This window comes from Pleuronectes platessa, chromosome 20 (assembly GCF_947347685.1).
Source record: "Pleuronectes platessa chromosome 20, fPlePla1.1, whole genome shotgun sequence".
NCBI lineage: Eukaryota > Metazoa > Chordata > Actinopteri > Pleuronectiformes > Pleuronectidae > Pleuronectes > Pleuronectes platessa.
The window spans coordinates 7884924-7906949 of NC_070645.1; the positions used below are offsets into that span (position 1 = coordinate 7884924).

The window sequence follows — 22026 nt, forward strand, 5'->3', positions numbered from 1 at the left end:
TGTGTCTTGGTTAGACGTGTCTGAAACCATTTACGGGAAGGAAAGGGGGCTACATTTTAAAGGCTGACTGGAACCATCATTAATTGATTGCAATGTTGATGAAAGTTTGCCGTTAAGAGCATGGATATCTGCTGAGTCTCATATGGACTTGATTGACTCCATAAGTATCACGAGGAGGCATCAATATGTGCTTCCGCTTTCCATTCAGAGGGGAAACACTCGTGCCAGGGTACAGCCGACAGAAGTGATCCACAGGCAAGGAGCATCACTGCCGGGAGGCATCTCAACCATTTTATTTATCAGTTCATCTGACTATAGTTGCTAGGAGCCAGTTTCCCAGAAGGCCTCGGCCACTCTCATCTGACAGCCAATATGCTGCACGTCCAACTGACTAATGAGAAATGATGTCTGTGTCTGCATGTGAATCCCCAAAAAAAGAGGAAGTTATATGACGCCTGCTCTTTTCCTTTGATAGGTCTGCCAAACATATCACCTCCCATGTCACAGGGGCGTCTCCATGGAGATGTTTAGTAGTGCTGAGCGGCTCTGGAACGAGTCGGAGCGCCTCGGATGGGACGAGCGGAACCAGAGCTCGGAGGGAACCGAGCAGGACAATGGGGAGCATAACTACTACGCCATGCTGTATTCCCTGCTCATCCTGGCCATCGTGTTCGGGAACGTGCTGGTGTGTCTGGCCGTGGTGAGGGAGCGCTCCCTTCAGACCACCACCAACTACCTGGTGGTCAGCCTGGCCGTGGCTGACCTGCTGGTGGCGCTGCTGGTGATGCCCTGGGCCGTGTACCTGGAGGTGAGGAGTGTCTATGTTCACGACGTCTCAGCAAGGATCTGAAGAACTTCTCACACGTTCTTTGCCTGACGTGCCCGCACATCCCGACACCCTCCCACTTGCATGACCCCTCTTGATCCGAATGTGTCCTTTAAACATATACAAAGGTATTAACGTGAAAATTATTGTTTTTAAACGGTTCAGATTAGATTGTTCTTGGGCAACTTTCCACTCTACCACCTGGCATAAATCCACCAAAACATAATTTATTTGAGCAGTTCCAACCATTTATCCCTTTAGCTAACTATTTGAGCTGTAACACATCACTTTTACCGCTAACTATTATAACGTAGCCTGGCTATTATTTGGGAGCTACGTACTTTAGCCATACATTCTTTTAACTCACCAGATCCATTATAGAACTTTCAACTGTTACCTACTCACTATTTAATTACGTTATCTTTCAACTCTTGCTCACTATTTCTAACACGTAGCCTCATTATCACTCTCAGTATTTTAGCTCAACGGTTCAGCTGCTCCTTTTAGAACCCTCAATTGTAATCAGCTCACCAATTACCTTTAACTATTAAGTTCAGCTGTTAATAAATAGCTTATCACAAACTAATTAAAATTATTTCAGATATGTAAATGAGGGGATCCAGTTATTTATTTCTCCCTTTTAAGTGCACTTTAGAAGTCCATTAATTGTGTTCATATTAATGATTCGTTTATTGACGGTTTTCTGTTGTTTTTGTTAAAACCTTTTTAATTTGAAATATTTATTGATTGATTTGAATTCCGTTCATGAATTCTAATGATTTATCTTTTAATTGATTTCTTAATTTATTCATAGATTTCTTAGATATATTTCCATGGCACCTGTGGTCTTCCATAGAGTCGGCTTAACTGGGGGGGTTAAAAGAGTTAATCCAGTTTGTAATCCTATTATTCCCCTCAACCAAAACACATACATTTGGATATCATTTGATCAAATAAGGATTTTGATATTGATTTTCAGTTTTTGAAAGCCCCTGGCACCTGCATACGGTAGTTGGGAGGAACTGATGGAGAATATCGAAGGAAAAACAGCGGCAAGAAAAGCTGAGTGGTTGTATAAGAGTTACAGGGGATGAGGAGGTGATTAAAAACAAGATGCTTGGCAGTGAATGAGGAGCTCACAATAGAGAGGAGACGAGAGGAGAAAGGGCTGCGCGCTGCCTGGGAGACAAAGTGGACTTTTGAAATGAAAAAAGAAGCTGGAGTCAGGCAAGAAAAGGACGAAGGTCATTTGGAGCTTATTATGTAGTGACAACTATGTGGGTGATAGGATGACAGTAATGATGATGAAAGGTAGTTTAGCCAGGCCAGGGCTTCACTATTCATGCAGAGTATACATAATTGCTGAAGGATATATTGAATATGAACAAATTAGGACTTCATCTGCTGGAGATAATTGTTTGAGCTTCAAATTAGAGGGAAGCGACTGCAAACATGTGAGTTTCATTTTTTATACCTTTAAGGCAAATTGGTTAATATGTTTCTTGTTAATTTGTATTTGCACTTCGTGGATAACTGTGACATGGTTTCTATGCTAATTGTTAATTTTCTCTAACTCCCTCTTAGTGTCAATTTTCCATTCAGTAGCTGTATTAACTGTACCAGTGCTCCTGACCCTCGGGCATCCACAGAAGAGGTGCCCTGTTTGTAGAATCAAATGCATCCATTTGCTGCTCTCAGACCTTACCTGAGGGACTGTGCATGAGTACAAGACAAACACAAATCAGACTTTTGGGTTTGGTCACGTTGGCTGGGCTATCTATTTATTTGTATGCTGCACGTGTAATCAGGGAAAAAAATTGGGCTCGGGGAGAGTTAAGGCCCAAAAACAGAAAGCCTGTCAGGTTCGCTTGGTTAGTTAGTTATCGTAGTTCGTTACGGCAGAAAAATTGAAGTCCAAGCAGCACTGTAGTGACAACGCAAATGTCAGAGTCAGTTATCCTTCCAGCCCCGTGTGAGATAACAGCAGAAAAAACATCCAGGTAATTAATAATAAGCCGACAAGACGGCTTGTTGATCATGTTTCTAACCCTAACACGTGACGGATGTAAAAACTGTGATACAAATGTGTCAGGATGAAAATGAGGTGCCATACACATAGAGGAACCTGACACAGACGTCTCCTCGGAAAGATAACGAGATGGAAGAGCTTTTGTTCAAATAGGCCGACGCTGTTGATGTCCTGCCTCTACCCAGGCACCAGCCCTCACCTGAAAGTTAGGGAGATTATCCTATTTTTGTAAATACATCTGACCCGATCAATCCCCTGTTGTGATTTTTATGTGTGAAAGCGGCACTTGAAGCATGAGGAGTCCAAGTGCCTTTCTCACCGGATCTTAAAATCAGCTGCTTGAGGTCGAGTCGTGTTTAATCAGCCACCCTGCTGCTCCGAGTTTGCACACTATCAGCAGAAAGCATCACTTATCACAGCGGGCAGAGGTTCCAACCACAGGTCAACTAAAGAAATGAACACACTCAGAGAGCAGAGTCGGACAAATTAAAGAAGATTATATCCTATGAAAGGTAAATGAAGTAACCCAGGCACCTCGGCGGGATTCAGTCAGGAGTTCAACTTCCCTGCAAGCAGTCATGCTGTTAGCCCGTGTGCTCCATTTCTCATTTTAGAGTGGAACTCTTCACTTGAGTTTTCAAAGTCAGATTTACAATCCCATTAGGAAAGGGTCATTGAAAGGTAGTATGACACCAAAGTACAATGGTCATTAATTTAAAAAGAATGCAAAGGTCAGGAAGAAACACACTAGATCAGAGTCAGAGGCAAAGCCATTTAACTCCCAGGACTGGCAGTGCAAGCACCATCACCCTGTGAGCTCTAATCTGAAGGACGGCAGATTAGCCTGTTGTGACCGCGGGGGTTGTGGGTTTGCCTCTGCCAATGTGTTCTGGCAGGAAAAAATGAGTATTGCTCTTCCCACCCTCAGCAGGTACTGCGTATGCCCTTGAGCAAGCCAACTGATCTCTGCATGGTGCAGGTGATCTGTGACTTATATCTGAGGGAAGTGGTTGCATTGGCAGCAGTGACTGAGTCCTGTCCACAATGATGTTGAATGCTGACTGCTCCATTCATGGCTTTTTGTTCATGACAAGATTTTATCACTATTTTATTAATGCATTAAATTAAATCCCCCAGAGAGATAATTTTAATTCAAATTGTCTCATAAATACACATTAGCCCCCCGACTTGTTATTGTCCTTCAATCACAGAACAACTCCCCCCCCCCCCCCCCCCCCCATTTAGCCTTTTTGAAGTTCTAATCCTAGCTCGAGGAATAAATGGGCTCTTTCTCAGGTCATGCTCCACCCCTCCACAAAACTTCATGGAAATATGCTCAGTAAGTTTTGAGTAATGCTGGCGAAAGTCAGACAGACAAACAAACAAGCTACAAATTTAAGATTTATATTGAAATCGTGTCACCAGGTTTGTATAAAAGCAAATTGGACTCTTTGTATAAATGATTGGGAGCTGTCAGCAACTGTAAAACTTTCAAAAATAAATTCTATCTCCCGGCCGTGAAGTTGATGATGGGAGAAGCCATTTATCCAAAGTAAAAGATGCCATGCACAGGCTGCTAGAGTGGTAAATTAGATTTGCTCTCTTTACCAAAATGTTTTTTCCGGCTTCAGGTGTAAAACAAATATGAAAATCTGCGGGGGGATGATTGGATTACCGGTTGTAATATTTGTGAAATGATTGTGAAATAAGTTTTCCATTCTCAGACACGACCAAAATATATGATTGATTCAACACGGAGGCAGGGAACATCTGTCACAAGTGTCAGGCATGTTTGGTTGCAATTTGGCTAGCCTAGAATTAACGTTGTTTTGAATTTCATGATTAGACATTTTGCACAAGATTTGATTTTTAGATTAATTCCAGGGCCTTATTTCATCGGCTATGATTATGTCACCGTATAGGAGGGAGGTCATATGAAAACTAAACATGCCGCCTTGTAATTTTTGTCGCCAGTAGAAAGTTTTCAATTGCCGAAGAGGCTTGATCATCTGTAAACAAAGGTGCGTTTGATTTTAAGCGATTCTAAACTTGGCACTTGATGATAACACAGGTTGAAGGTGCTGCACGGCCGAGGGATCGACCTTGTCTGTCCCAGAGAGAGAATCTTGCATCAGTGTTAGCAGGTTGTAATAGCTCATTAAATTATAATCAATCATTGTATCAGGGTGTTAATGAGGAGCCGGCTCCAGCCACAGCGTTTGTCACCACCCGCTTCAAAAGCATGCTTCTTGTTGCTTCACATTATTTAAACTGAAAGTGTAAAATCGCTCAATCCAACCCACATCAAACTGGACATTCGTCCAATTGTTTTAAATGTCTTTCTCTTGCTGGGAATTTCATTGAATTTTTTCTTCAAACACCGTCGATAAGAGTCACCGTCGTATTACCACACCCTGCACACAACATTCAAATTTGTACTCAAACGTGTGCCTTGTTCAAACGAGTGTTGTGTACATGCAGCATATACTGCTCTGTATACTAAAAGATTAAAGAGGTGCCGCAGTGATTCAGTACTGAGCTTCCATCATCTGAGAGGGAGAGATCAAGAAGAGAAGAGTTCAGATTGATGCACAGGCTGAGATTTCCTGATTATTATCCCTACGCTGTGTCCCAGTTCCACAATTCAAACTGGTGCAGTGCAACATGTATACTGTACCTACTGTCATAGTGTATTAGTTGCAGCTACAATACAAAATAGCATCAATTTGAGCATTTTGTAACAACAGGAAAGTCTGCATGTGGTGCACCAGAAGATGTCAATCAACTAGTTCTTTTGAAAAAACACTTCTGATGGGGTTTTATATTCTAAGATCTTTTCAAACCACCTGAAATGTATTCTTTATTTATTTTCCAGCTGTGAGCAGCTTCTTTGTTTTCCTTTTTTTGTAGTGAATCATGGATCAATAGTGTGTGTGTGTGGGACCAAAGAGATAAACACACTCCTTTGATTGTAATGATCCTCGTCTCTTCTCCTGTGAACTCCTGAGTAGAAACACCATGTGGTGAGGAGTTGGGACACGGTTTGGATTTAGCTCCAAATACTGTACATGCTGGTTCCTGCAGCTCCTATTATGTAACTTGGTTTGGTCATTCCACCGTCTGTACCCGCTGAACACCCAAATCTCAGGTGAAACAAGAGCTCAGGTTTAGGCCTCATGTCATATAGTTGTTCCCAACTGGTCGAATCATTTACTGCAGGTCATCCCCATCCTCTGTTCCCCACCTTTCCAGTTTCTCTCCACTGACACCACCAAATAAAGGCAAAAAATATATCTTAAACAATTTTCCGATAACGTCAGCTGGGTCTTACACAGCTAGCTTTTTCGAAAGAAACAGGGGAGAGTTTCACAACAGATGTTTTGGCACCGACCAAGATAAGTAAACACGTTTTTAAGTGTAAAAAGTGACCAAAAGCCAAATCAGAATGACCAAATATGGGTATATAGAATACAGTTATTTTGAGGTGTGTGTGTGTGTGTTTGTGTGTGTGATTGTGTGTGTGTGTGATTGTGTGTGTGTGTGTGTGTGTGTGCGTGTCTGTGTGTGTGTGCCTGCAGTCTCTCTCTCTCTCTGTGTGTGTAGGTAGGCATATATTCCCATTCCACATTTAAGAGACTCAGTTGACAGGCGCTGGAGCTTGGATCCCATTCATCTTAGTCAGACAGTTATTACGAGGCATTATGAAGCCTAAGAGAAAGCCTGTCGGTCTGAGCTGGGCTCTTCGGGGGGGGGGGGGGGGGGGGGGGTGAATGGAGTTGGAAATGTTGGGCATTTGGCTGTTGCTGGTTTAGCTGGGGGGTTAATGGGATGACCTTCAGTCCCTGTGTTTGACATGGTCTCTAACTTCCACTCTCATTACATGCTTACAACATCAAGTATGTCGTCCATCATGGTGCTATCATCACAGTTTACGCGTGACCACTTCAACATATGTGCTTAATCATGCATAAATTAGTCTCATTAATACCCCTATTAGCATGAACGCTGAGTTGGGTATATGAAGGAGAACATGGCAGGATATTTATTTTTAATGTAAAATCAGCCAAACCATTTCTCGTGTGCACATTTCTCCTGCTTCCCTGCTTCCCTGCCACATGAGTGCATTGATGTGTGCGCTGGCGAGGTGCTTCACACTTCACGGTTAAGATGGGGAAGAGAAACGTGTGCGTCGTTAATCTGCCCGTGTGTCCTGTGCAGGTGGTCGGCGGTGCCTGGCTTTTCAGCCGGCTCTACTGTAACATCTTTGTCACGCTGGATGTGATGATGTGCACCGCCAGTATCCTCAACCTGTGTGCGATCAGCATTGACAGGTGAGTGTGCCATGTGAGTGTGTGTGTGTGTGTGTGTGGTCCAATGATTACATATGTTGTGGGGACCCAAAGCTGTTGACACAGTAAAAATTATGGGGAGTTATGTTCCTTATGGGGACAAAAAACAAGTCCTCATAATGTAAATCATTACATTTTAAGGTGAAGACATGTGTAAGGGTTAGGTTAGATTTAGGCTTTGGGTTTGTTAGGTTAAAGTCAAGGGTATAATAAGGGTTTGAGTTGGTTATCAATGCAAGTCAATTATAGTCCTCCGACGTCATTGAGACACAAGCTCTCGCTCTGTGTGTGTTTGTGTGTGTGTGTGTGTGGCGTGTTGTAATCGTGTATCATCCCTGATGTAAATAACATCCTTGTGAGATTTCCATTTCGTCCTCTTCTCTTCACCTCGTCTCATAGATATTTCAACACAATATCTTCTCTGCTGAGACAATATTTTCCAATCACTCTCCATAAGGGGCTTCTCCCATCATATCCTCATGATACACGTGTGTCTAAGTGAGGACCTATAAGAAGATTCAATGTCAAGGGTTTAAATAGACTTGAGTGTGTTAACATCTAATTGCCTTGCATCATGTTTGCATTAACGAGGGAGCAACAGCATCAGTTCAAACCTTGACTGTAGATGTGCCTCTTCACCATACATTATTTATTGGCTTAGTTTTTCCTGTTGTGTCACATTTAATATTTAATAGCTCTGCAGGGTCTTTGAACTTACAACCCACAGTTCAGATCCAGAGAGGAAGAATAAACGATGAGAACCAGAGACGTCAGGATTATGTTTGTATTTGAGGAGCGTGCACGGAGGAGGAGTACTTGTCTCCGTCTGCAGTTAATAAGACTTTCTGTTGTGTGCTTCCAGAAGATGTTACCATGTGTAAAGCTGGATTCCCATCCAGGCAAAGCGTGCAGCTGCCCACAGTCCCAGTTCTACTCAGCATCTGTTGGCTTTTGGTGATTTAATTGCACATTTGTAAAGCTATTTGTACCACTGCAGTGGGCCTCTATTAATGCCTAATGTGCACCTGTCAACTAGAGTGCCACCGTCAGTGTTAAAACCTAATTATTCCCGTTTTGTATTGTGCTCACGTGGAACAGTTTCCCAAATAGAACTGTGCTAAATGAAAATGACCCCAAACAAATTAAACCACGTTAAAGATGCAGCCGTAAAGAGAGCAGGAGCACCGGCCAGATTCTGGGTCTTTGAGAACATGATGGTTTTTCAGTTTGAAAGAGCTCCTCTCTCCCGGACAGACAACACTGATCCTGAAGCTGCTGAAACACCTCGTCAGTTGTCCGGCCGATACTTCAGCCATAGCAGCGTCTGTCCCTAACAAAGCCAGGTGGAGCAAGAGCGGACACTGACATTTACTACACACGCTGGTGGACGTGGTTGGCCAATCACAACAGAGTAGTTCAGCTGGCCAATCAGAGAAGACTGGACTTTATCGAGAGGGGGGCATTAAAGAGACAGGAGCTATAACCAAGTGTTTCAGACAGAGGCTGAAAAGAGGAGCTGCAGCAATTGACAGTCTTAGGAAAGTGATTAGGGCAGGTGTACCGTTTCAAGCGATAACCCAAATTAGATATAAGAACCTGAATATCAGCAGGACACGTTCCTTTAATGGGAACCTGAGTGTGTCTTGTTAGATACACAATGCCGTTTTTTAACCCCCCCAGGTGAATGCAGCCAAGCCTGAGAATGAACTATAAGCTTTTCACGCTCATCACTCACACTGTTATAAAACACATTTCGATTTCAGTGTTTATGCTGGATGAGCCGGTGGATCAGACCACGAACAGACCACACACAGTACAACAGTTTAGAAAAAAAATTCCCATCCTCTGATTCAGTTGTTTTTGTTGCTCTTCGCTGGTTTGTAAAAATCAGTACTCCTCTTCTTCAGAACTTTTCAAACTCCTGCAGGGGATGTTTTCTGAAAGACATGACAGTGATATTTCACTCAGCCGCTCAATGTATGACCTCGCAGCAACAATATGGCTGTGTGGGGACTGATTATCTGCCCTTCATATACTCTTTCAGCATATTCTGTTGTACCATTAATTGCATTTGTTAACGCACCTCCTGACTCATATGTTTGTCCTGCAGTGCTTTTGTGCACAGCCCATAATTTGCTTCTGAGGGATGAAGTTATGCAGAACCCCTGTGGTTCCCTGAGATTGATTATTAGACGAGTCAACAACGCGGCTACAGTATCACCGGCTTTGTGTGGTGCTTAATGAATGCAAAGCACCGGGGGCATTTTGTGTCTTTTATCGTGTACAACACCGGCATTACCTTTGTCTCTGCCTTGTTTATTTATAAGTTCAGTGCACACGCTGCAGCAAAGATTTGTCGCAGATTTAAATGAAGGGCAGTGTAAGAACATCACAGATGAAGTTCGGGCGTAGTTCTCGCAGCGCAGGTCCTGTTTTGAGTAGCGACCAAGCCGAGGAACCTTGTTTTCATCCCTCAGACGACTCAAAACAATGCTTGATCAATAAACCACGCGCAACACATTCTTTTTCACCGCTCCGCTTTTTCCTCTCAGGGTTTATTTAAGCAGACAGCAGAATGGCGGCAGGGTGAAGATGGAGTTACGAAGCGAGGGAAGAGTATTTTTAGTCGCCGCCTGTGTGTGTTTGGCTCCGGGTTTCGCCCTGCGTTTTGGCCTGAGAAGAACCACAGTAATTAGTCCGATGAGGATAAACAGTCATGGCAGTTATTTGGCACTGAACAACACCACAGCACATCCATTTTGGGTCGGGGTCCAGTGTAATTGCTGCAACTTCTGAGCCAAAGCTGAACCCTCCTTTTTTTTTTTCACAGGCTCATTATACACTTTTGGTGTGGTGTGCTGATTAACTGTTAAATCAGAGCTCCACTCGTTTTATTGCTGGATAACCATATTATTTCTGAATAGAAATGCCTGGTTTGCTCCTCCATTGTTGGTCTTCGTATTATTCACTGTCTCACAGCGGTGTATTTCTTGGCAATCCCCAAAGCTCAATTCCTTTCAGGGACGCTCTCTTCCTCCCTCTAATTATACTTCACTTTTACTGTACGCTACAGTATCATATCAGCACTTTTCTCCTCATTCAAATGTCACCACTGATCTCCTGCACACATTTTCACAACTGGACTGACACTAATTGGAGTGTGTGTCTGTGTGTGTGTGTGTGTGTGTGTGTGTGTGTGTGTGTGTGTGTGTGTGTGTGTGTGTGTTTGCGTGCAGGTACACAGCTGTGGTGATGCCCGTCCTGTACAACACTACCCATCGCTCCAAGAAGAGAGTCTCTGTGATGATTTCCACTGTGTGGGTCCTGGCCTTCGCTGTGTCCTGTCCCCTGCTGTTTGGCTTCAACACCACAGGTCAGCTCAGACTCTGGCAATCACAACCCGACAAGATCATTATTAATACAAGACAGTCAATACAAATCAATTCAGCTAATTCAGAAAGCTACACACAAGTTGTTTGCATGTCGGTTCACTTGGCATCAAACTGTTGAAAAATAAGTTCGACGACAAATAGACACTTTAAACCACGTTCAAATAATGCATAGAACTTCCCAGTTGAAATATTTAACGTCAGCTCTTCGGACGGAAAGGGCCTACACAGCACACGAAGGCTGAACCGTAATGAAACCGGTCTACGGGGGATTCCCGTGATCCGCGTCAACACCTTCACCCGTCCTTACCGCTGTTGCCTAGCAACGGAGCTGTAGTTGGACAGGGCGATGAAGTTTTAATGTCCCCTTTGGTTTTTTAACATGTGTTAGCTGTTCGGTTGAGCTGTAGCTCGATACTTACTTTTGAAAAGAGTAAACATCAGATGTTGCACCACTGCGATGAATCCACCCAATGGAGCCATCGTTGCTTTTTAGCTGCATTTGGAGGAGCCTTCAAAATGGGACGGCCTGCACGCCGCTTTTACACAGGCAGTCTTCAAATGCAGCCGCTGAATCGGGACACAGCTACGATTGAGTTGTAATACAGGATATTTACGCTTCAGTGTTCTCAAAGTGTGATGAAATTCTGACGCTTAAAAGTTGGGATATGTTGGCCTCTGCTCCTTAAATTTCTACATATTTTGTCAATCTCGCTTTTGGAAGTACATACACGTTACTTTGAAGACCTCCATCTCAGGCTGTGGCTCTTTAGTAACAGATTATTTTATTTTTTTTATCTTTATGGAACAACATCTTATCAAATGAACTCACAGCGGATGGAGAGATTTTGTCGTCTGAGGGTTGTTTTCATTCCTGTTCTGCAAAAAGGAAATCATGCCGTCCTCTGATTCTTTTCATTGTGATGCGGGACCAGGGATAATCCACGACTCAACAAAAATAGTGGACAGAGAGAGACATCACCAGTAGCTATTTTCATTTCAATAGCCAGCAGCACAGATGCATCACTGCTTGCACACAATTAAGAGCATTAGTCAGAAACAATGTAAAGGGATTCACAGATACTGGCATTTGGTTAAGTCTACTCACGACCAGTGCAAAACAATGGCTGGTGATGAGAGGGATCCCGCTGTTTTGTCAGTATGCAACCACGCGTCAGCTGCGCGGGGGGGGGGGGGGGGGGGGGGGGGGGGTCGCAACCCCTGGGTTCACATTAGGTCGCATAGGGACAGGATGCTTTTACATCCTGTATATGAAATGAGGGGAAAAAACAACATAAAATAACTAAAATGTTGTTTAATCCCCTAAAAATGTGCGAATCTAACAAGGGAAGGTTTATAGAGTGGGTAGGGACTGTTTCTGTCTGTCCCAGATACCTTCTCAGTGTGTAGTGTGGTATGTGAGGTGTGTGGTATTGATCCAGCGAGACATCCAGGCGGCGGCAAATCATTTTTCAGTTGGTTCATGCCCCTGACATGCACCATATATTTCCTAGAGCCCATCTCGCCTCCATTTACAGCGCCATCAGCTAATAGATATTTAACTCATGAATTGTGATTGAAAAATTGTGCTACAGTCTATTATTATTATGTCAAATAGTCCCTTATCTTGAATTCATGGTGCAATTATGGTCAAATCAATCACACGTCCTTCTCACAGTCATGGCTGTGAGTGTGCAGCACCGTATAGATGTGAACCTACACAGAATTCGAAAAGAGGACAAGTTACCAAGGTCATTGTTAAGATGGAGAACACGCGCCTGGATCGGAGGATTCTCTTTCATTCAACTGTAATTTGGAGGTTATTCGGCGTAATGTTTGTTTGTTTGTTTTCTTTTCTCTCAGATGACCCCATGGTTTGCTCCATCTCCAACCCCGACTTTGTGATCTACTCCTCAGTGGTGTCCTTCTACCTGCCCTTCATCGTCACCCTGCTGGTCTACATCCGCATCTACGTCTTCCTCAGGAGGAGGCGGAAGAGGATCGCATTCGGCCAAGCCAGCAGAAAGATCCAGCCGGGTTCCACCCCGCCATCTGCTGTGAGAGACACCTTTTCTGATTTATGATAAGACTTTCTAATAACCCATACATATTTACATGTTCCTATTAATACCCTTAAACGGTCAATAAATAATTTGCAAGTAATTTCTTTATAAGTTATTAGGCATTGATAAGTTGCCTGGTCGTGGCAGCTGTTCATCTCTTCATCGTCTCTTCATTTGACAGTTTGACCTCTAAACAATGTTACAAAGAAGAACAAAACATAATAAAACAACTGAACAGAAAACAGAACTCTATAAAGGGTGCTTTAGTAATGGTAGCACATAGATCCCTAAGGACTGAACATATACAAGAGTAGATTGTTACACTGGAAGCACCCTGGAACACCGAGGGGAGTAATGGTACTGTTGTTTTATGTACGAAAACTAACTCTTAATTGAAAATTGATATCTATTAAGTTGAAGCAATTTAGAAATCACAGGAAACATATTTAGAAGCAGATTATTTTTATGCAGTTTTGCGAGAGCGGTGTTGAGAAAAAAGCCATTATCCTCCGTTACAAACCCCATTATAAGAAACTGATGAAAACTCAAGCTTGAAATAACTGCTATGTTTTTTTTTTAGCTCCTAATTGGCTTAGTCTCCTTAAATGCAAGGTTTTCTAGAATCTTATATTCTTAACTTCTACAGATAGTCTCTCCACCTCATTCACAGATATTATGGAGACTGGTAATTAGTGACGAATTACAGCTCAACTTTATATTAGACCTTTTTTGTTAGTCACACTCAAAATGTGCGAGCGCTATCACCTGCCCCGGAGCCGGAGTTAACGTCACAGCACAAAATGTGACACGTAGCTGGTATAAGAACAGACACTGGGTAAAAAGGGCCTCGCCAAGACGCTGAATTTTAATAAGCGCGATAATAAGTCACTTTTTATCGGAGGAGATGTCAAAGGAACCTCAGGAATATTAGTTTGCCCGAACAGGAGGGAGAAGCAGTGTGATAGTGAATCAGACTTCTATAAATGGAGGCTGAGAGCAATAAGCCATTCAGACGAACACAGCCCAAATGTAGAATGTAAATATGCGGCTCGGTTTTAAAGACGACACGACTGTCAGTGTATAAATCTGAAGATGTTGCTAATTAAACCGACATGTCATGTTAAAAATAGTCCAAATCATCAGGAGGAGTGTGTTCTGTGACGCCTTAGAGATAATTTATACAATATCTGTTTCTGAGGGGGAAAAAGCAGGAGGAAAGAAAGGTGATACCATGGTAATGTCACCCTGCTAACATCCTTACAATGGCAAAGCTTACAGGCTGTGAGTGTCTGTGTTCACCGGGATGATGAAGTACCCATCTTATCTTAGCAGGGAAACATTCACTAATTAGCATCTGTATATATAGTAAGTCAGCAGCCTAGCAGAATACAGTTATGTTTTCCATAAATTTCCCTCGGGATCAATAAAGTATCCATTCATCCGGCCGATGCTCAGCCCCGATAACGAACGACTGTATATAAAGATGGAGGAAACTTCCTCCCACAGTACAGTACAGTACACACACAAGAATTAGCGAGCTAGCAGTTGGGTAATGTGGTGCAATAAAGGCTAACAGCGAGCAAAGATAACACTTGTGGGAAAATCAGCAATTATTTTCACATATATTGTAAAACTTAAGTAGAAGTAAAAAGAACTATATGACTAATATTAATAACTTTCGTCATCCAATGAAAAATTAAGTTATATGGCTTTTGCGATTTCTGAAAACGTCAGCAATGAAGTTACCCAGTTACACTGTAAACACAGTAACGACTCATTTTAAACGTTGGTCTTGTGAATATATAACCCTGTTCGCAGTCGGGGGTTGGAGTTAGCATCGTAGCATTTTAACATTCACCTTAGCACAAGCAGAAAGTAAAGCTTAGGATTGAGTGATGCTAGCATGGCTAAAGAAAGTTTATTCCTCAGAAGTTAAAAAGACATTTAAAAAAGTTGTCATTGTTTTAAGAAGCTTTATAGATTGTCCTTAGAAAAGCAATGTTCTTTAATTTTCTTCTATCAGCAAATTGTGCAAATGTTGGAATGTTCATTAGATAGTTGGTTCTTTAGTGAGAATCTGCCACTTCCTCTCACACGCTGTCATTTCTTTGATCACATCCATCACTCTAATGTTTGTCCCATTAACATCTATCATCCAATGATGGCTCTATCTTAATAAGCACAGGCAAGGATCCATCCAGTCAGCTGTATCTACCTTATTCTCAAAAATATGGTGTAAGAAAAGACGTAAATAGATAATGCATTAAAGTAGCTCAGGCACCTCATATTTTTTTTGGCATAATGTGGTCGAATTCTTTCCACCCCATTTTCCCTCTTTGTCTCACCCTGATGCACAGTCAAGTGCTCTGTTTTAACAGCAGGTTACAGATAATTGGCTGTGGGATCTCATCCATGAGTTGAGACATCCATCGTAAGATTCCAAGTCCTGGAGCTGTTCGGGCTGAGAGAGTTCAGCTTGTTTTGAAATAACATAATGTGACTCGATCTCAGTCTGCTGGAAGAACATTTGAAACAAGGAAGGAGTAGTTCCGTCTTTTCCACGTTTCAAAGGCGACGGTTTTTATTTTTGCACTGAGGTTTAATTTAGTCGCACAGTGGCTCAACCGTGAGAGCGAATGGAAACATATCAGACATTAATCTTAATTCACTTGATGTATTTTGTCCGTGTCAGGGACACTCTGCCAGATTTGTTTAAAGGATCCTCTGAGCTGAATGGAGATGAAGCAATGAGGCTCCAAATAAATGGCACAACGATTGCCTACCTGTAGACTGTTGGGGTAGGAGTGTGGGGATGAAGGGGAGGGGTGGGTTTGAGGTTTTCTCTGGAATATATTGTCTATCTTTTACTGCCATCTGATTCCCCAGGAGACCTGTCTACAAGAAGAGACTCCCAAGGCGAGGCAAGACCTGTCACCTATAAGGATTAAAGTGGTAGGTATCATTTTAAATTACAGATTCCAAGTCAACTGAGAGATTCATGGATAGATTTGTCAGCGCTCTAGTTTTGATGAACGCACTGTAGCCTAATTCCTGCCGAACTCTCATGCTGACTGTGTTGGCGTATTGTGACACGGTGGGAGGCAAAGCGGTTCTGTTTTTAGCTTTTCATGTGGGTCTGTCTGTGTGTATGCTCATGCACACTTGAATTGCTTGTTCCGCTGTGTGGTCGCAGCCCAGGGGCCTGAGAAGGAGCCAAGAAGCGGGATTCTGAAGCTCGGCTTGTTGCCTTGCGTCACCTGGTCACTCATCAGCTGAGCAAGGTCTGATTTAGAGTTCTGCACCTGCATAATGCCCAGACTGCTCAAAGGCCGAGAGAATAACAATGTAATTTCCCCCCGGAGGAAAGCGCGTGATGAAATGAGTGTGTCAGAAAGAAAAGTATTATGAAAATGAAAATTCCTGTTTGTGGCCGCACTGGAAATGCATGGAAGTGATTTGTTTCTCCTTCACCAAAGGAAAATGGCTCATCGAAGCTGTAGCTGCTGAATTAAGAAAAGTGAAGAAAGTATGTGCTGCTGCAATAGATCAATGGAAAAAGCAATAGAAAATGAATTATTGCATTAAAGGGTAATGCACGAATACTATAGGCACATTTTTGGATTTGTGCTGAACACTAACTGTCCAGCTGTGATTTAAAAAAGATGATGAAGTACCACTCTGCTTCCAACAATTCCACATAAAGTCAAAGCAGAATAAAACGAAAGTAATCATTGAATAGATTCCACTGTAGAAGACGTACACTTAAAGCTGTAATAATTGATTTGCTGACCAACTTCTAGAAAAAATCTTAATCTCTTTAGCAGCTAATTGATCCAATATGTGTATATAACCTTTTAGCTGGTCACAAAATATTAAAGCTGCAGCACAGACAACCAGAACAATGTGCTGAAAGTCATTTGATTGATTGATAACATACTTACATATATAGAGATTAGTGCAGCTAATGACATAACATTTTAGTACAATAAAACAAATGTCTAACTAATGTAAGTAGACATGTGCATTAATGCATCTCCTGATAATCATGTTCATTTTGTGCCGACAGCAGACTGTAGAGCCGTTGGCTCCCTCCAAGCCCAACCTGCTCTCACGATGTCTGTGGCGCAACCACCCGAAGACGGGACCGGTGGAGAACTCAGGGCTGCCCCCGGTGGACACGCAGAACTACTGCAGCATCAGCCACGCCTCCTGCGGCCGCACAGAGCTGGATCTGGAGCGGGGGGAGCGGGAGGCGGAGGAAAACCACCAGGACGAACAGGCCTCGGTCCGGATGAGGTGCGAGGTGAAGGATCTCTCCAATGGGCGAACGCACACGGCACTGCGGCAGCTCCCTCACCTGCACACCAACAATTCACGATTCAGGAGCATGCACGCGCGGGAGAAAAAGGCCACGCAGATGCTGGCCATTGTGCTTGGTGAGTAGAGGCTGTGTGGAGAGAGGAAATTAAATTTAACTTTGACAACTTTCAATTCAGGACATTTTAGTGATGTTACATACAGACAAATTGCTTTCTGGTTTTTATACCATATGTTCTCCCTCACCCTCCCTTATCTCGTCTGACTCTGTTGGTATACCAGTCCATTTGCCTACTTCATGTGAATTTGCTGCATTATTTGCAGGGAAAAAAACAAGCGGAAATGTCAAAAAAAGTCCTGGCTGGCTTCAGGTTCACAGTGTGTGTCCACACACACACGGGAGCTCCTGACACAGCTTCCACACGCTCCAATTATCAGCCAGGTTGCTGGAAGCCTGGTCCAGTTAGCCCTGGCACAGCATAGATCCTGCTGACACAAAAACGGAATCAGTGGTGCCTGATGACATCACACTGGTGTCGGTGATAACAAGGCTGCAAAGACACACACAAAAAAAAACACACACACACAAGATGATCTCGACACAGCCTTCTTCCCATCTGTTTTACATCCAGATGGTCATTGTTGACCTGTGATGACCCGAATTAAACTCTTTGAATTTAAAAGTTGCAGGATTTATAGTTGTTATTACATAACAGCTCCTGTTTAATAAATGTGCTTAATACCACTGAATAGTGCAGGGAATTGAGGAAGCGTTGTAACTGGACCTTTGCTAAACCTGTTTTGATTCCTCTTAGCTTTTCTAACAAGCGTGACTTAGTTTATAAAAAGGACAGATTTCCCTCTAGAAATAGTTTTCTCTTTGATTACATTACATACAAATTAAATGTCTCATTACAAGCCCGATTTCCATGGAGACAACTATATTAAGCAAGAAAATGGATGTGTTCAGTTTGCACAGGGATTTTTTTAATGTCAGCTCAAAACCCAACACAATGATTATGTAGTTAGCTAATTATCACTTTAAGATTTGCATATTATGAGCTAATGATGGTTTTCATTTAATTTAATCTCAGTCTCTCTGCAGTATTTGATCAGGATTCAGATATCACCTATCTGCAGGGGTTGCTGTAGTCAGGATGTAGGCGTCAGTAACTAGGTCTTCACTCTGAATTTGAAATTGTAAAATGTGGAAACACAAGAGACTCAAAAGACTGTAGGCTCATGTTTGAGACTCGTGAGCAGACACACTTTCAATCCATTCTTCACAATTAAGGCCTTTTTGATTGAAACCCTCACATAGTAATCCAGTAAATATCGTCCCACATACAAAGTTTCAATCTTGAAGATAAACACATATAAAGCTTGACAGACCTGCTGTGCATATAGGGGCGAAGTTATATTTAGCAAACATGAATTGTGATCGTGATTGATATGAATTTTCTCTTTTTTTCTCCCTCATTCTCTTCTAATCTCCATCTTCTTTACATTTCTAAACTCTTCCTCTCCTTTTAATGTACACTGCAAACACTCTCCCCCACATTTCACATTCACGTTTTCTCTGGCTCCTCACCACTTTGCTCCACTTCATTTATATCCGACCTTTCCAAACACCTGCAACCCTCAATTCCCTCTCATCCTTTTCTCCACACCAGGCGTGTTCCTCATCTGCTGGCTGCCTTTCTTTGTGACTCACATCCTGAATACCCACTGCAGGACATGCTACGTGCCTCCTGCACTTTACGGTGCTTTCACTTGGCTGGGTTACGTCAACAGCGCCCTCAACCCCATTATCTACACCACCTTTAACATCGAGTTCAGACGGGCCTTCATCAAGATCCTCAGCTGCTGAGGAAGGAGGCAGGAGAGGAAAATTAAAATGGAAATGAGGCTGCGGACTCCTGCTAGAACTCTGGCCCGGTGCGTTTTGTAATCCACGACCACGGACTGCTCATGGTCAAGGAAGGCAGACTCACTTAGTGCCCAACAGGAGTTATTCAGAGGCAGCGAGGCGATGAATGGAAATTAATTGACACCGTGTCACGCAATAATAAATGTAAACAAAGGAGGATTTATGATTTTCTGACTCAAACAAAGACTCAAGCTTATCTTTCTCAACATGGCTGGGACTTCATTTGACCAGTATTCCTCTTTAAATAAGACTCCGTCCCATGCATAAGGTCTTATTGATAGCACAAGGTGTTTCTCGTGGATATGTCTTGTACAGTGTGTGTCCGGCTCGTTGGCACAGTTCCCCGGTTCAGGACTTTTCGATCAATGAAAGTTTGGAAACCACAGAGGCGCTTCAAGGCTGATGGATTGATCTCAAACCTGCAGTCCACCTCGTCCTGAGGCCGGCTGCCAACACACTGTGTGGATTAACTGATGTTATACCTCCTCCAGCCTACTCCATTATCTTCACTATCAGTTATTCACCTGTGCATGCAGAAATCAAAATTCAAGAGCCATCCACTTGAATTGTGCTTGAAGGATCGAAGTGGTCCCTGCCAGGAGTCACATCATTCTGATTGTCATATATCTTGACGTGGAGGCATTGTTTGCCATGTGGATTTTTAAAAAGAGACATTTTGATGTTATGCACAGTGAAAAAATATGTGTTTCTTTTAATGGGTCAAACTTCCCCATTATTCAGCTGCCTGCCGGCTCCTCTGAGGCAGGAGCTTTGTGATCTTAACACAACGAGCAAGATTGTAAACCATGTGGAGAGCAGGTCCAGAGTTACTGCAGTGTGTTGTAAATAAAAAGAAAAAGATGAACCATCTTCCCACCTTGTAATTATCTATGTCTACACAATGATACAAAGCTCGCATATTCATGTGTGCGTCTGAATGTTGCTTGCAATGAAAGACGCCATCAGATACTGGAGGGTGAAAGTGCCCTGGGAAGGATATTGGGCAATTTCGGGGGCAGAAATGGAGAAGTAACTTTGACACAGACGGAGAATGAATCTGAGTGAAAAACACAGAACGAGATAAAGGAAGATTTGAGGATGGAGTGAAGCCAAAGTGGAATGAGTAAAGATCAATGGGAGGTGTGTGGGAGGATAAAAAAGAAGGTGGACCATGGATAGCTGCAGGACGAGAGGGGGTCGGTGTTTCTCAGCCCACATCTCAAGCTGTCTTATTTCTCACCGAGGCATAAGCACCTGCTCCCCTGACACTTTGTGCCATTGCGTCGACTCAGCTTTGTTCCACTGAGTGTGCTTGTGATGATGAGGCACCAGGTGTGTACATGTGTGTGTGCGTGCCTTGATTTATTGACGCACATTAGGATTGGAGAGGAATCTCCAGTAGACGGTAATCATGAGGTATACCTCAATAAACCATGTGATTAGCTTATGTTTTCTGAACCCTCACAATAACCAAATCAATACAATGTAGAGATATAGAGAAACCTATATTTACATGGGGTATAATCCGGTTACAAATCTAAATGAAGATGATGTTCTATAATTTGAATATTCATTTATTTAATTAAAGCGTCCTCGTGGGTTATAAATATTACAAAGCATGTAATACATGTGCCTCTCGATTACACCCATTCATTCAGAGACAATAATCAAACCACTCATTCGCCTCTTACTGTAAATGAACTGCCTACAAATCCGACGCCCCAAAGGCCTGGAGACACTGTGGAACCCCAGAGGCTGCAGTGCTCAGTGCATCCAATAAGAAGCAGCTCCATGCATTGAACATGCTATGGACATTTTCCATTCATCCTCACAAGCAGTGAGGCCAGAAATATTACGCCTCTCCCTAAAAGCCGCCAGATGAAAGGTTACGGGTTAATTAGTAAAGACCATGTGCTCATCCAATTTCATGGCACTCTGTTTTTACATCAAAGCACGTCTTGTGTGTCTCGGGTTGACATTTTGTCATAAAACAAACAACAACATGTGATTCTCTGTGTTTGCATACGGCAGAGCGAGATAGAAGCAGCTGTTGCAGCATTAACTCTTGCTTAATTAACTGATTAGGCTCTGTTGCTCACATGTTAGACTTCAGTCACACGACTCATCCCTGTGAACTATTTGGAATAAATCGACAATTCTGCTTTTTTGCTTCGGCATCAGCTAAGTTTTTGTTATTTTTTTCAAACAAGGAATCATGCCCTTGTATATGGAAAAATACTATTATTTTCATCCTCTATACTCTATTTTACTTTTATTCTCAGTATGGGATATTTGTATATGCCTGACAGAACATTTCCTGTTCGTTTTATTTCCCCCCCATTTATTTTTTCATTCTAAATAATATATTGAAGAATTTAAGGGTGTTTTTTTGTTCTAATAATTTCAACATTTGGTGATATTGTATTATAGGGATAGCATTTTAAAGGAAAATACCGAAACGTGTAAAATTGAACATTGTCTTTCAATTAATTCCAATAAATTGTTTTAATAACCTAGAGAGTCGAGAGAAGCCTAATGTGTAAAAAGTAGCCTAAGCAGTTTAATCAATGTCTCTAAAATCTCAATTGTAGAGAAATTGAGTTAGTGTTACAGCACTCGATCCCAGTCGGTGTAATTAGCCTAGAGAGATGAGGGTATAGTCTAGTTATCCCGACAAACTTGACAAAACAATTAGAGAAAAGTTCAGTCTAGATCAATTAGATGGAAAAACTTGTTGGCTACTTGTGTTGTTGGTTTTCAGGCGGCAATGATCGAAAGAAGTCTGATCTTGAAATAATGGTACAGTTTGTCTGGCACTTTGCCGAGCATGGAACACAAGGGACTTTCCAAAAGAAACCAAATGAAATACAAAGAGGCACAAGCAGAGAATTTCAACCGGGCTAGAAATGAATAAAGTCATTATCTCGATAAAATATCATACAACTTGACTCATTCTGGAACTACGAATGGAGTCAGTGGGTTATGAATGTATCTCTCTGAAGCCATGGGGAATCATGGGAATACAGTTAGAGCGCCACCCGTCTATTCAGCAGTCCTGCAGACGCTCTGAGCCAGAAGGGACGGACAGACAGACACGACTCTCTACAGACTCCTGCCGCTGGT

The 22026-nt window shown here is 42.5% G+C and overlaps 1 protein-coding gene across 1 annotated transcript; it reads left to right on the forward strand.

Moving 5' to 3' along the window:
- The first annotated feature begins 499 nt into the window (after nucleotides 1-499).
- Nucleotides 500-19169, forward strand: drd3 (dopamine receptor D3). Its single transcript, XM_053412639.1, has 7 exons — nucleotides 500-808; nucleotides 7074-7186; nucleotides 10441-10577; nucleotides 12457-12650; nucleotides 15543-15608; nucleotides 16723-17092; nucleotides 18647-19169. Exons 1-7 carry the CDS (start codon nucleotides 518-520, stop codon nucleotides 18841-18843), a joined length of 1368 nt encoding a protein of 455 aa, XP_053268614.1. The 5' UTR covers nucleotides 500-517; the 3' UTR covers nucleotides 18844-19169.
- Nucleotides 19170-22026: the final 2857 nt, after the last annotated feature.